We start from the raw sequence: 14,622 nt of genomic DNA, 5'->3' as shown, positions 1-14,622 counted from the left end.
AACGGTGTATCCAAATAAACCTAAATAAGGCCTCAGTTAGAGAACGGTGTGCAGTTTTGGGCTCCACACTATAGGAAGGATGTTGAGGTTATAGAGAGGGTACAGCACAGATTCACTGGGATGCTGCTTGGTGTGAGGAAACACAAACACAAAGAAAGAAGTGAAAAATTGGGGCTGTTTTCATTAGAACCGAGCAGATTATGCGATGATTTGATAGAGCTGTCCATTTTTACCCCTGTGCCTCACCTTGGTGCTTACAATTGTGGGGCCTTCCACTCCTGGCTCCCTATCTCTCCTCGTGACTCCCTCAGGGCCAGGAGATTCTGAGGTAGTTGGCTGATGTTTTCCAACAGGAGTCTTGGGGGACTGAGGATTCCCTGGTCTTTGACCGGGAGTCACTTTGCCCTTTGAGAGGAACGCAGTGTGTGTGTGAAGGCAGTCTACTCGCCAGGCGTGAGAAAGTATCCCTTAATGGGGGTGACCATGGCAAATAAGATAATGCATGTCAAGTGATTCTTCCACTGCTTCCCTCCACGTATGGTTGTGAGTGAAGGAACACTTGCAGGGGAAGGAAGGGGGTGTGTACCGTACTGTGGGACCTCCTACCTATTGCTGGTAAGTTGGAGGGCAGTGACAAAGTGGGAAACACACTTATTACAGTGCACTGTTACATGGTATGACTGCTTCCTGTTAACTTGGCTGCCCTGGAGAGGTCAATTAACTTCTTGCAGCTTTGAGTGGTTATTTAGGGGTCGCTGCAGGTGGCATTCACTGTGAAGGGCACCTCCTTCCACAAGGCCTGGACTGTGCCCTTTGCCCGCCCCACTCCCTCGGAGCCAAAAGGCCGGGTCCGCCTTTTTTGGATTTCAGGCAACAACACATCTGAAGAATCTGAACCTCTTGGGGCCAGTGTCCCGAGGAACCACCAGTCTCAGTCACTGCAGTGAGCCAAACTGTTACAGACATGAGATAGTCGCCATGGCCCTTTCATCTGTTGCAGCCACTTTAATACTTTAACATCAATGGATCTCCCTCCTCTCTCTTCCCCACCCCTCACCAAGAGACAAGCTCTCAACACAGAGGGCAAACGGTGCACAAAGCCTGCTGATAATATTGAAATTAATTTGTCTGAGGAAAGATGGATAAGGTCACAGCAGCAGAAAGAAGTGAGGTTCTCAGAATTGTACAGCACAGAAGGAGGCCATTCAGCCCATCGTGCCTGTGCCGACTCTTTGAAAGAGCTAGCCAATTAGTCCCACTCCCCTGCTCTTTCCCCATAGCCCTGTAAATTTTTTCCCTTCAAGTATTTATCCAATTCACTTTTGAAAGTTATTATTGAATCTGCTTCCACCACCCCTTCAGGCAGTGCATTCCAGATCATAACAACTCACTGCGTAAAAACATTTCTCTTCATCCTCCCCCACTCCAGCTTCTTTTGCCAATTATCTTAAATCTGTGTCCTCTGGTTACCGACCCTCCTGCCAGTAGAATTAGTTTCTCCCCATCTACTCTATCAAAACCCTTCATCCTGAGGCACTTCCGGCAGTAAACCCACCATGGGGGATATTCTAGGCCTAGGGTTCTTTGTTTTTAAAATGTTACTGATCAGATTAGGCCACACAATACATGGATATTCAACAGCACATTCAATGGGACAAGGGCACCAAATCCTTTCATTTGGTCAGTTGTCACCAAAATGTTTTATTTATCATAGTAGGTGCAGCACAGGAGGAGGCCATTCAGCCCATCGTGCCTGTGCCGGCTCTTTGATAGAGCTATCCCATTAGTCCCGCTGCCCTGCTCTTTCCCCATCGCCCTACACATTTTTCCTTTTCAAGTATTTATCTAATTCCTTTTTGAAAGTTACTATTGAATCTGCTTCACCAGCCTTTTGGGCAGTGTAATCCAGATCATAACAACTCATTGTGTTAAAAAATGTATCCTCATGTCATCTCTGGCTCTTTTACCAATCCCTTTCCTCTGTGTCTAACCCATACTGTACCTGTTTGATGCTGACAGTGAGTTCCCTCTCACACTGCCCCTCCCCCTGCCCTTCACCCCTGGCCCTCCCACTCATCCCTCCACTCTCTAACCCTCTCACATCCGTCCCCAATCCCCTCCCCCTCATTCCAGCCCCAATCCCCTGCCCCTCATTCCATCCCCAATCCCCTCCCCTTCATTCCATCCCCAATCCCCTCCCTCATCCCCAATCCCCTCCCCTCATTCCCAATCCCCTCCCCTCATCCCCAATCCCCTCCCCTCATCCCCAATCCCCTCCCCCTCATTCCATCCCCAATCCCCTCCCCCTCATCCCCAATCCCCTCCCCCTCATTCCATCCCCAATCCCCTCCCCCTCATCCCCAATCCCCTCCCCCTCATTCCATCCCCAATCCCCTCGGCCCCCATTCCATCCCCAATCCCCTCGGCCCCCATTCCATCCCCAATCCCCTCCCCCTCATTCCATCCTCAATCCCCTCGGCCTCCATTCCATCCCCAATCCCCTCCCCGTCGGCCCCCATTCCATCCCCGATCCCTTTCCCATCCCCAATCCCCTCCCCCTCGGCCCCCATCCCCTCCCCCAACCGCTCCCTCTCCGACCTCCTCCCCCACTCCCTCCCGCCTTCGTGTCAGCGTGTCTCCCACCTACTCCCTCCCTCTCCAGTGTTAGCGTAACTCCCACCCTCGGATCTCGTTCCTTTTTCAGTTAATGATATTCCCTATTTTCTGAACCCTGCCAATCACCAGGCTCAAACTGGTGTCAAGTTGGCGGTCCCTTGCCACACTCTCCCCAATTAGCTGCATTCTACACTGTACTCTACACCCTCTGGGACTGGAGCAAGCCAATGCGGTGAGGGACATACTCCCACTCTGAGTATCAGCAGACTTGTGGAAGCAATTCTTCAGTAGAAGCACTGACGTTAAAGTCCTTCAAGTCGTTAGTTAGTTCACGGTAATGCGTGCTGTTCTGGGCATCCCATTATAGGAAGGATATTAGAGGCTTGAAGAGGGGGCAGTGAAGGTTCACTAGAATGGAATCAGGAATGAGGGATTATTGTTTTGAAGACTCAAAAAATCTTAAGTTTTTCAGAGGAACATAGAAGGTCAAAAGGGGATGCAGGACTATGAAAGATTTTGCAATGGTAGATAGAGAAAGATTGTTTCCAAAAGTTGTTAAATTGGCAACACAAAGACATAGATTCACAATCACTAGAAAAACAAAAGGGGAAGTTAACATCTCTTTCTAAACAAAAAGTTATTAGAACATGGAGTGTTTTATCATATGTTGCAGTTGAGGCAGAGACTCGAACATAGCTTAACATCTGTGGTGGGTAAAATTTTGGAGTCTATTATTAAGGAGACAGTAACGGAACATTTAGATAAGCATAATTTAATAGGACAAAGTCAGCATGGCTTTATGAAGGGGAAGTCATGTCTGACAAATTTGCTTGAGTTCTTCGAGGATATAACGTATAGGGTGGATAAAGGGGAACCAGTGGACGTAGTGTATTTAGACTTCCAGAAGGCATTCAACAAGGTGCCACATAAAAGATTATTACTTAAGATAAAAAATCACGGGATTGGGGGTAATATTCTGGCATGGGTGGAGGATTGGTTATCAAACAGGAAGCAGAGAGTTGGGATAAATGGTTCATTTTCGGACTGGCAACCAGTAACCAGTGGTGTTCCACAGGGGTCGGTGCTGGGTCCCCAACTCTTTACAATCTATATTAACGATTTGGAGGAGGGGACCGAGTGCAACATATCAAAATTTGCAGATGATACAAAGATGGGAGGGAAAGTAGAGAGTGAGGAGGACATAAAAAACCTGCAAGGGGATATAGACAGGCTGGGTGAGTGGGCGGAGATTTGGCAGATGCAATATAATATTGGAAAATGTGAGGTTATGCACTTTGGCAGGAAAAATCAGAGAGCAAGTTATTTTCTTAATGGCGAGAGACTGGAAAGTACTGCAGTACAAAGGGATCTGGGGGTCCTAGTGCAAGAAAATCAAAAAGTTGGTATGCAGGTGCAGCAGGTGATCAAGAAAGCCAACGGAATGTTGGCTTTTATTGCTAGGGGGATAGAATATAAAAACAAGGAGGTATTGCTGCAGTTATATAAGGTATTGGTGAGACCGCACCTGGAATACTGCATACAGTTTTGGTCTCCATACTTAAGAAAAGACATACTTGCTCTCGAGGCAGTACAAAGAAGGTTCACTCGGTTAATCCCGGGGATGAGGGGGCGGACATATGAGGAGAGGTTGAGTAGATTGGGACTCTACTCATTGGAGTTCAGAAGAATGAGAGGCGATCTTATTGAAACATATAAGATTGTGAAGGGTCTTGATCGGGTGGATGCAGTAAGGATGTTCCCAAAGATGGGTGAAACTAGAACTAGGGGGCATAATCTTAGAATAAGGGGCTGCTCTTTCAAAACTGAGATGAGGAGAAACTTCTTCACTCAGAGGGTGGTAGGTCTGTGGAATTTGCTGCCCCAGGAAGCTGTGGAAGCTACATCATTAGATAAATTTAAAACAGAAATAGACAGTTTCCTAGAAGTAAAGGGAATTAGGGGTTATGGGGAGCGGGCAGGAAATTGGACATGAAGCTGAGTTCGGATCGGTCAATGCCCTGTGGGTGGCGGAGAGGGACCAGGGGCTATGTGGCCGGGTCCTGCTCCGACTTCTTGTGTTCTTTAGATTTGTGGTTGGGATCAGATCAGCCATGATCTTGTTGAGTGGCGGAGCGGGCTCGAGGGGCCGATTGGCCTACTCCTGCTCCAATTTCTTATGTTCTTATGATTCAAAAAGGAACTCACTAAGTATGTAAAAAGGAAGAGTAGGAAAGGATAAGGCAATGGGGCGAGAGTAGGTAGCTCCAGGTAAAGAGCTGGCACCAGCACGATGGGCCAAATGGCTTCCGTCTGCTGTAATTTCTATGATTCTACTATAATAAAGTACATCGTTATTCATTACCTTTAAATATGATCCAAAATATTTGGTTACATACGGACTATCACACTGGCTTAGGACAGTTATTTCCTGTTGGATATCTTCTATTTCATCTTCAGCTTCTTCTAGATCAATGATTTTGATAGCAACTACTTGTTGTGACCGATTATCAATTCCTTTGAAGACTTCACCAAACGACCCCTTTCCAATCCGCTCCAGTTTGGTAAACAGTCCCTCAGGGTCTGCTCGGTGATTCTGAAGAACAGAATAACAATATCAGTACAGGTCGAGATTTGTTACCTGGTGTGATAAGCTGACAGGTTTTCAAATCTCTCTCACACCACAACCACCTCTTAGACCTGCGACCTTCACCACCTAGAAGGACAAGGGCAGCAGGCGCATGGGAACACCACTATCTCCAAGTACCCCTCCAACTCACACACCATCCTGACTTGGAAATATATCGTCGTTCCTTCATCGTCGCTGGGTCAAAATCCTGGAACTCCCTTCCTAACAGCACTGTGGGAGAACCGTCACCACACGGACTGCAGCGGTTCAAGGCGGCGGCTCACCACCACCTTCTCAAGGGCAATTAGGGATAGGTAATAAATGCCGGCCTCGCCAGCGACGCCCACATCCCGAGAATGAATTAAAAAATATCCACACCACACCCAACCCAATAGGAGCTCCTGACAGAATGCTCAGTGTTTTTCTAATGAGCCTTCATATTGAAATAACACAGGTATAATCAGTGCTCAGGGCGAACAATAGGGTAAGACACTTGAATTAACTGTACCAGTCAACTCCAGTCCAAATCATAGGCACCATTTACCCTATTGTTCGCCCTGAGCACTGATTATACCTGTGTTATTTCAATATGAAGGCTCATTAGAAAAACACTGAGCATTCTGTCAGGAGCTCCTATTGGGTTGGGTGTGGTGTGGATATTTTTTAATTCATTCTCGGGATGCGGGCGTCGCTGGCAAGGCCGGCATTTATTGCCTATCCCCAGTTGCCCTTGAGAAGGTGGTGGTGAGCCGCTGCCTTGAACCGCTGCAGTCCATGTACTGAAGGTACTCCCACAATGCTGTTAGGGAGGGTTTACTCATTCTGAACAAATCAGGGAAACCAAAATGCCTCACTTTAGTTGTTTAAGAGACAGATAGCAAAAAAAAACCACACATTGAGGAGTTCCAACTATTTAATCATTATTTTCTCCCTTACAGTGGAATCTGCTTTCTTGACATTAATGGACTCCAGGACGAAGGTGATAACCTGGGAATCTTTTAAGAAACAATTGGATGCTGCAATGGGGGACGGGGGTTGGGAAGGGGTCGGGGAGGTGGGAGGGTGGGGACTGTCGGGTCTTTCTGGATGGATGAAAAATGGTGAGCTGAATAGCCTTCCTCATCTGGTGACCTTGTGACTCCAGGGTTAAAGGTCACTGGGACTGAGGAGTGACATGCGTGGATCGTACAGTCATCGGAACAGAGTGTGAAGGGACAGGAAGCATCCCCGAACCACAGCTCTCCATCTTGATATCACAACCAGGGCCACTGTTTGACAGTGACTGAATAAAGCCAAACTCTGTTTTTATCACGTGGGATACCGGAACGTTTACTGGTGTTTTGGGGATCGCATTCTGTAGATGTGTACATTTTTGAGAAAATCAGCAGCCCCGACCGTAATTCCAGGGATTATTTGTGATTGCAAGAACCTTGGGAAGTGTGTTTGAATACAGAAGGGTTATTAATTTTGAATGCTAACTGGGTAGGGATCCTCTTCAATGACCTTTTTGAGCTATCATCTTGCAATCTGGGTCATTTCCAAGGCCTTGAAGATTAAACACCTATCTAATTTTCCTTTCAAAGGTACATACTTAGAGGAAGAGTATTGAGGCTTTAGAGAGGATACATCTCAGAGCCACTCGGATGCTGCCAGGTCTGAGGAAATACAAATGCAAAGAAAGACTTGAAAAAATTGGTCTTTTCTCATTAGAACGACACAGATTACAGGATGACATAATAAGAGTATTTCAAATGATAAAAGGATGAAACAGGGTAAATACAAGCAGGCTGTTTCCAGTAGTTTAGAGTGTAGAACGAGGGGCCGTAGATAGAAGATTAAATGTAAGAGATTTAGAACAGAGAGCAGGAGGGACTTCTCCACACAGAGTTGTGAGGATATGGTTGAGGCAGAAATGATATCCAATCTAATCTTGAATGTTGACAAGTGGCTAAAGGAATGGGGGCTTAAGGGATGTGTGAACAGGGTGGGTAAAGGTAAAGGGCAACACAGACTGATTGGGCCGAATGGCCTGAAACTGTGTTGTAACTTTTATGTATTTCAAGAAATTGAGAGTTCCCGAGAAGTCAAGTATTGCACATTGCAGGAAGCAACGTCCTGTCCTTCCAAAATTGGCTGACTTGGCACTCCCAGATCATGCGCCAGAGTGATTCCTGCCCACAGCAAAGTCCCTAGCGCTCATGAAATGTTTCTAACAAGTCCCTGCAGGATGGGATTGATGGGCGTTCATTCTGTTCATTATCTCGAAACTCCCAGGTGGGGTTTTGAATCTTGAGCTGCCTGCCTCTCCTTTAGGCACAATTCTGATTTTTTTTTCCCAAAAGAGTTAGAGCCCGGGGGTAAAGGGAGGGGCAATTCTCGCATTCTGAGAAAGTGGATTTAAAATATACTGTCCCCTTCCTGCCTTTCCAATTAGTAAACCACAACTTCAGTCAGAACCAAAAGTTCAAGGCCTAAGTATACTTAAGATTTATTAAATGATTTTCAGTTCTAATGATGGACCCACACCCAAACTGTCCGCTTGTCCTTTCTCTGCACAAATGCTGACGCACTTGCTGTGTATTTCCAGCATTTTCTGTTTGTTTTCCTTTTCTTGTTTTGTTATTCTCCCTCTATTACGCCACCATGCCTGCCCCTCCCCCATTCCATGCTCCTATTCTTGGTGGGACAGGTGAACCAATCCAGCCCATAGACATCTCCATGGAGATACAACGTCAAGCTTTGGCACGCACAACAGGGTGAAGTTTACGCTGTACCGAAGGAACGTTGTTTCGAAAAATGGTTTGACCCATGGTTGTTCTGATATGGTCGACAGAGTTGGTCACATTCACCATGACACCATCACCTTTTACATCGAGCGAATAGAATCTACAGCACAGAAACGGGCCATTCGGCCCAACTGGTCTATGCCGGTGTTTATGCTCCACACGAGCCTCCTTCCCTCCCTACTTCATCTAATCCTATCAGCATATCCTTCTATTCCTTTCTCCCTCATGTGTTTATCTAGCTTCCCCTTAAATGCATCTATACTATTCGCCTCAACTACTCCCTGTGGTGGTATGTTCCACATTTTAACCACTACAGGTAAAGAAGTTTCTCCTGAATTCCTTATTGGATTTATTAGTGACTATCTTGGATTTATGGCCCTAGTTTTGGACTCCCCCACAAGTGGAAATATCTTTGTGTCATTGGTGTCGAGCCAGACTTCAACAGGATCAGGTCAGGAGATCGGTCACACCTCCAACTTGTATCCGACACGTCTGCCGCACTCCAGGAGTGAACTCAGTTTTTCACACCAGTGGGCGGGGATTCCCAAACCAGCAGAAACTACAGTGTGATCAGGAATTGTAGCCCACAGAGGGAGCTGGAGAGGCAGAAGGATTTTGGGAGGAAATTCCACAAAGTGGGATGCAGGTGACTGAACTTCCTTCAGGGGTGGGGCAATGGGAAGGGAGGGATGCACAAGAGGACGGAGTCAGAGAAACTAGGGAGGCTTGTAGGTTTCAAAGATGGGGGAGGTGAGGCGAGGCCAGAAAGGGGTTTAAAGAACAATTGTAAATTTGAGGCACTGGGAGCCAATGCAGATCAGCAAGAACAGGGACGATGGGTGAACGGGTCCTGGGGCAGGTTAGAATATAGGCAGCAGAGTTTTGGATGAGCTGGAAGATGGGAGGAGGTCGGCCAACAGAACAATCGAGTCTGGGGGTGACAAAGGCATGAGGCATCAGGGGCACAGGAATTGGATAGCGGTGGAGATAGGCGAGGTAATGGAGGATATGGGGTCGAAACTTAGATTAAAGTCAAACAATAATTTGGTTCAGCCTGAGCCAGTAGCCAGGGAGGGAGCAGAGTTTGTGGTGAGGACCAAAAACAATGGATTTAGTCTTCTTAACGTTTGGCTGGAGAAGTCAAGACTTCATCCGGGACTGGATACCTGTCAAGCAGTACGAGTAGAGAGAGAGAGGTGGTGGAGAAGTACAGCCGGCCATCACTGATGGACATGTGGAAGCTGACCACGTATCTACAAATTACATCACCAAGGGGTAGCATGTAGATGAGGAAGATGAGGCAGCCAAGGATGAACTGATGGGGCACTTTGTAAGTAGTGCAGTGGTGGGAATGTTTTTGCCACATCGGATAGGCAAGAGTGGAACCAATCAAAGGGCAGTCCCATGGAGCTGGACAAGGCAGGAGAGGGTCAAGGTTAGATTTTTTGAAGACGGGGGTGATGACAGAGGTTTTGAAGGGGAGGTGAACAACACCTGAGGAGAGGGTGTCACTTACTTATAATATCAACTAGCACGGAGGCCAGGGAAGAAAGTTGGGAAGTCAAGACTTGCACAAGTGGGAATGGCTTTCAGGGAGCAGGAGGTAGGTTTCATGGAAGAAATGAGTTTGGAGGGGTGGGAGGAGATAGGTGGAGAAAGAGAGTGACAAGAGTTCAGGTCTGCACTGGGAAAGGAATGGGGGCTTTTGGCATAGGGGGCAAGGGGCTGGGAGCAGCGGAAACAGATAAATGATGGTCTCAATTGAAGTGGTGAAGAAATCCATCATTGGTCAAACTTAACTTCAGGCATGTTTGGATATTGTCAGGCAACCCCGCCTGACAATGGAAGGCTCAACAACTTCAAACCAAGTATGTTTCTGGGCAGAGTGACGAGGGAGAGACTATTTCTTCTGGCTGAGGAGTCAGTGACGAATGGGCATCAATTTAAAATTGGCACCGAGAGAGTGCAGAGAGGTTTAGGAGAAATTGCTTTCCGCTGAGAGTTGCTGGATCACGGAATGCTTCGGGGTTGAGGCAGAGAGAGTTACATCTCAAGGGAAAAGTGGATTAATATTTGAAGCAGAGGAGAATACAGGGCTCTGGGGAGAGGGTGGGACAGTGGGATTAATACAGGGCTATGGGGAGAGGGTGGGACAGTGGGATTAATACAGGGCTCTGGGGAGAGGGTGGGACAGTGGGATTAATACAGGGCTCTGGGGAGAGGGTGGGACAGTGGGATTAATACAGGGCTCTGGGGAGAGGGTGGGACAGTGGGATTAATACAGGGCTCTGGGGAGAGGGTGGGACAGTGGGATTAATACAGGGCTATGGGGAGAGGGTGGGACAGTGGGATTAATACAGGGCTATGGGGAGAGGGTGGGACAGTGGGATTAATACAGGGCTCTGGGGAGAGGGTGGGACAGTGGGATTAATACAGGGCTATGGGGAGAGGGTGGGACAGTGGGATTAATACAGGGCTCTGGGGAGAGGGTGGGACAGTGGGATTAATACAGGGCTATGGGGAGAGGGTGGGACAGTGGGATTAATACAGGGCTATGGGGAGAGGGTGGGACAGTGGGATTAATACAGGGCTCTGGGGAGAGGGTGGGACAGTGGGATTAATACAGGGCTCTGGGGAGAGGGTGGGACAGTGGGATTAATACAGGGCTCTGGGGAGAGGGTGGGACAGTGGGATTAATACAGGGCTCTGGGGAGAGGGTGGGACAGTGGGATTAATACAGGGCTATGGGGAGAGGGTGGGACAGTGGGATTAATACAGGGCTATGGGGAGAGGGTGGGACAGTGGGATTAATACAGGGCTCTGGGGAGAGGGTGGGACAGTGGGATTAATACAGGGCTATGGGGAGAGGGTGGGACAGTGGGATTAGTTGGGGATTGATACAGGGCTATGGGGAGAGAGTGGGACAGTGGGATTAGTTTGGGGATTGATACAGGGCTATGGGGAGAGAGTGGGGCAGTGGGATTAGTTTGGGATTGATACAGGGCTATGGGGAGAGAGTGGGACAGTGGGATTAGTTTGGGATTGATACAGGGCTATGGGGAGAGAGTGCGACAGTGGGATTAGTTGGGGATTGATACAGGGCTATGGGGAGAGGGTGGGGCAGTGGGATTAGTTTTGGATTGATACAGACCTATGGGGAGAGTGTGGGGCAGTGGGATTAGTTGGGGATTGATACAGGGCTATGGGGAGAGGGTGGGGCAGTGGGATTAGTTTTGGATTGATACAGACCTATGGGGAGAGTGTGGGGCAGTGGGATTAGTTTTGGATTGATACAGGGCTATGGGGAGAGGGTGGGGCAGTGGGATTAGTTTTGGATTGATACAGGGCTATGGGGAGAGGGTGGGGCAGTGGGATTAGTTTTGGATTGATACAGACCTATGGGGAGAGTGTGGGGCAGTGGGATGAGTTTTGGATTGATACAGACCTATGGGGAGAGTGTGGGGCAGTGGGATTAGTTGGGGATTGATACAGGGCTATGGGGAGAGGGTGGGACAGTGGGATTAGTTTTGATTGCTCTAGCAAAGAGCCAGCATAGACACAATGGCCTCCTGCGGTGCTGTAAACTTCTACGGATCAACCTATTTATTTTTTGGGATATATTGGTGAAATAGGAGGGGGCGTTTTTTCCATCAGATTTTGCAAATGACACTGGGAACTGTGAAGAGATCAGCCTGAATAGATAGAAGTCATGATGTGGAGATGCCGGTGATGGACTGGGGTTGACAATTGTAAACAATTTTACAACACCAAGTTATAGTCCAGCAATTTTATTTTAAATTCACAAGCTTTCGGAGATTTTCTCCTTCCTCAGGCAAAACATTTGCCTGAGGAAGGAGAAAATCTCCGAAAGCTTGTGAATTTAAAATAAAATTGCTGGACTATAACTTGGTGTTGTAAAATTGTTTACAATTGAATAGATAGACTTTGAGCAGTCCGGTCAGGAGGTTCAATAAGATAAGGTGGTTGTAAATGAAATTATTACCCTTTTACTGTTCAATACCTCCCTACTCCCTCTTCAGAGAATGCCATAGGGAAACCACTTTTTAAACTGGAATTCTGGATGAACAGCAGTTTTCACAAAATAGCGACAGGTGCGGAACAAGTCAGCTTAAAGTAAAAAAAAGTCTAGGACGAGGGGACATAACCTTAAAATCAGAGTCAGGCCATTCAGGAGAGAAGTTAGGAAACACCACGCAATGAAGTGTGGAACTCTCTCCCACAAAAAGCAGTAGGTGCTAGTTCAATTAACAACTTGAAATCTGAGATCGGCAGACTTTTGCTAACCAAGGGCATTAAGGAATTTGGAGCCAAGGCGGTTAAATGGAGTTAGGATACAGGTCAGCCACGATCTGATTGAATGGCCTGCTCCTGTTCCGATGTCTTAGAATCAGTTCATGAATCTGTGATTATTCAATGCAAACTCTTTAATGAGTGATTCACCCTCTCTGCGTTTGATTTGTCAGTTGATATTCTAGCCACTTGGCAGCTGCTATGATAAACTAAATACCAAAAATAAACTTCAAGGTTTGTTTTCTTATTGCAACAATGTCCCCAGTCTTTGGCAGAGTGCAATCTGAATTAACAGCTCAATAGGGAGGATTGTGCTCTGCAGCCTTGGCTTGAGGACAAGTTATTTTCTGTTTCTTTTTCCCCACCCCCCATCTCTTAGGTTCTCCCTTCCTGCTCCTGAGAATGCCCACCATTCCTCGACCTGAGGAGGCCAGGCTGGTGACCGTCTGCCAGGGCTCTGCTAATGCCCAAAGGCTATCGAGTGCCAGGGGGAGTGGGGAAATGGCTGGACTGTCTGTCTCTCACACACACGATTAGGGGCATTAATGTGTGACCAATCTCGGGTACAAACCAGTCTCCTACCATCCCCAGGCACGGCACATTAGTTCACCAGCACATCGTGCCAACAAACCGCCCTATGGATTTCGGTCTTTAGCTCAGGTAAAGCCCCAACACAGGGTTTGCCGAATCAGCCAGACAGCAAATACCTTCCTATTCCCACACACTGCTGCAACATTATTGTAGAACAGCATGTCACTAGGGCCCAACACAGGGAGGTGTCTCAGTCTCGGCTGAGGTTACACGTCTAACTATAGCACAGATTGCGACCCAGCATCCTCACTCTCCAACACCACTCCACCCTCACTCTGGGCTCTCCAACACCACTCCACCCTCACTCTGGGCTCTCCAACACCACTCCACCCTCACTCTGGGCTCTCCAACACCACTCCACCCTCACTCTGGGCTCTCCAACACCACTCCACCCTCACTCTGGGCTCTCCAACACCACTCCACCCTCACTCTGGGCTCTCCAGCACCACTCCACCCTCACTCTGGGCTCTCCAACACCACTCCACCCTCACTCTGGGCTCTCCAACACCACTCCACCCTCACTCTGGGCTCTCCAACACCACTCCACCCTCACTCTGGGCTCTCCAACACCACTCCACCCTCACTCTGGGCTCTCCAACACCACTCCACCCTCACTCTGGGCTCTCCAACACCACTCCACCCTCACTCTGGGCTCTCCAACACCACTCCACCCTCACTCTGGGCTCTCCAACACCACTCCACCCTCATTTCGTACATCAAAAAAATAAATGGAATGTAAATTTCAGAAGAGAGGATGCATCGTTGAAATATTAAAAGCTTAGGCGAAGACCGTTTTATCCCCCACGGGATAGATTAAATATACAAAGAAGAATGTTTGAGCAATGAGTGCATCTGGGATTAAGGTGCACTCTCACCTCTGGGTCTGAAGGTCATGGGTTCAGGTCCCACTCCAGAGATTTGAGCACAAAATCTAGGCTGACACTCCCAGTGCAGTACTGAGGGAGTGCTGCACTGTCAGGTGGACGTAAAAGATCCCACAGCACTATTTCAGAGAAGAGCAGGGGAGTTCTCCCCGGTGTCCTGGCCGATATTTATCCCTCAACCAACATCACTAAAAATGGTCATTATCACATTGCTGTTCATGGGATCTTGCTGTGTGCAAATTGGCTGCCGCGTTTCCTACATTACAACAATGACTACACTTCAAAAGTACTCCACTGGCTGTAAACACTTTGGGGTGTCCTGAGTTTGTGAAAGGCACTGTATAAATGCAAGTTCTTTCTTTCTCTTTCATTGATATACAAGGCGACAATAAACGCAGAGCTGGCCAGCAAAGTGTCAGCAGATTAAGCTGTTGTGAGCTGCAGGCTGGGACTCTGTGCACTTCATGTATTCGGATTGGCAGCTGGCCAGCCAATTAGGTCCCAGATGTTCAGAACGTCATTTGGGTTCGGAAAGCAACACGCTCTGCCATTGGCTGCAGGCTCCGGCTGGGCAGAGGGCACCTTGAGCTGACTGGCCTTCCCGTTTTAATCTGCACTGTCCTTCTAGTTCATTATCAAAATGCCTAGAGAATGAAACATTGCAGCTGAGTGAACTTGCAGGCCCAACGACCTCCTGCGAGCCCAGTGACCTCCCAACTCCCTGCGGGCCACACGACCCCTCGCGGGCCCCCCATGGGCCCAGTGACCTCCTGCGGGCCCCCGACTCCCCGTGGGCCCCGTTAAGATG

The 14,622-nt window shown here is 48.1% G+C and overlaps 1 protein-coding gene across 1 annotated transcript in view; it reads right to left on the bottom strand.

Moving 5' to 3' along the window:
• Positions 1 to 14,622, bottom strand: part of stk26 (serine/threonine protein kinase 26) — a 135,999-nt gene that overhangs the window by 56,990 nt on the left and 64,387 nt on the right. Inside the window, exon 2 of the mRNA XM_067996780.1 lies at positions 4,979 to 5,209. Coding sequence (XP_067852881.1) covers positions 4,979 to 5,209 — 231 coding nt within the window. The remainder of the gene's footprint in view (positions 1 to 4,978; positions 5,210 to 14,622) is intronic.

The sequence above is a fragment of the Heptranchias perlo genome, chromosome 15 (assembly GCF_035084215.1).
Source record: "Heptranchias perlo isolate sHepPer1 chromosome 15, sHepPer1.hap1, whole genome shotgun sequence".
In the NCBI taxonomy this organism is placed as follows: domain Eukaryota; kingdom Metazoa; phylum Chordata; class Chondrichthyes; order Hexanchiformes; family Hexanchidae; genus Heptranchias; species Heptranchias perlo.
This window is presented reverse-complemented; position numbering and strand designations above follow the sequence as displayed.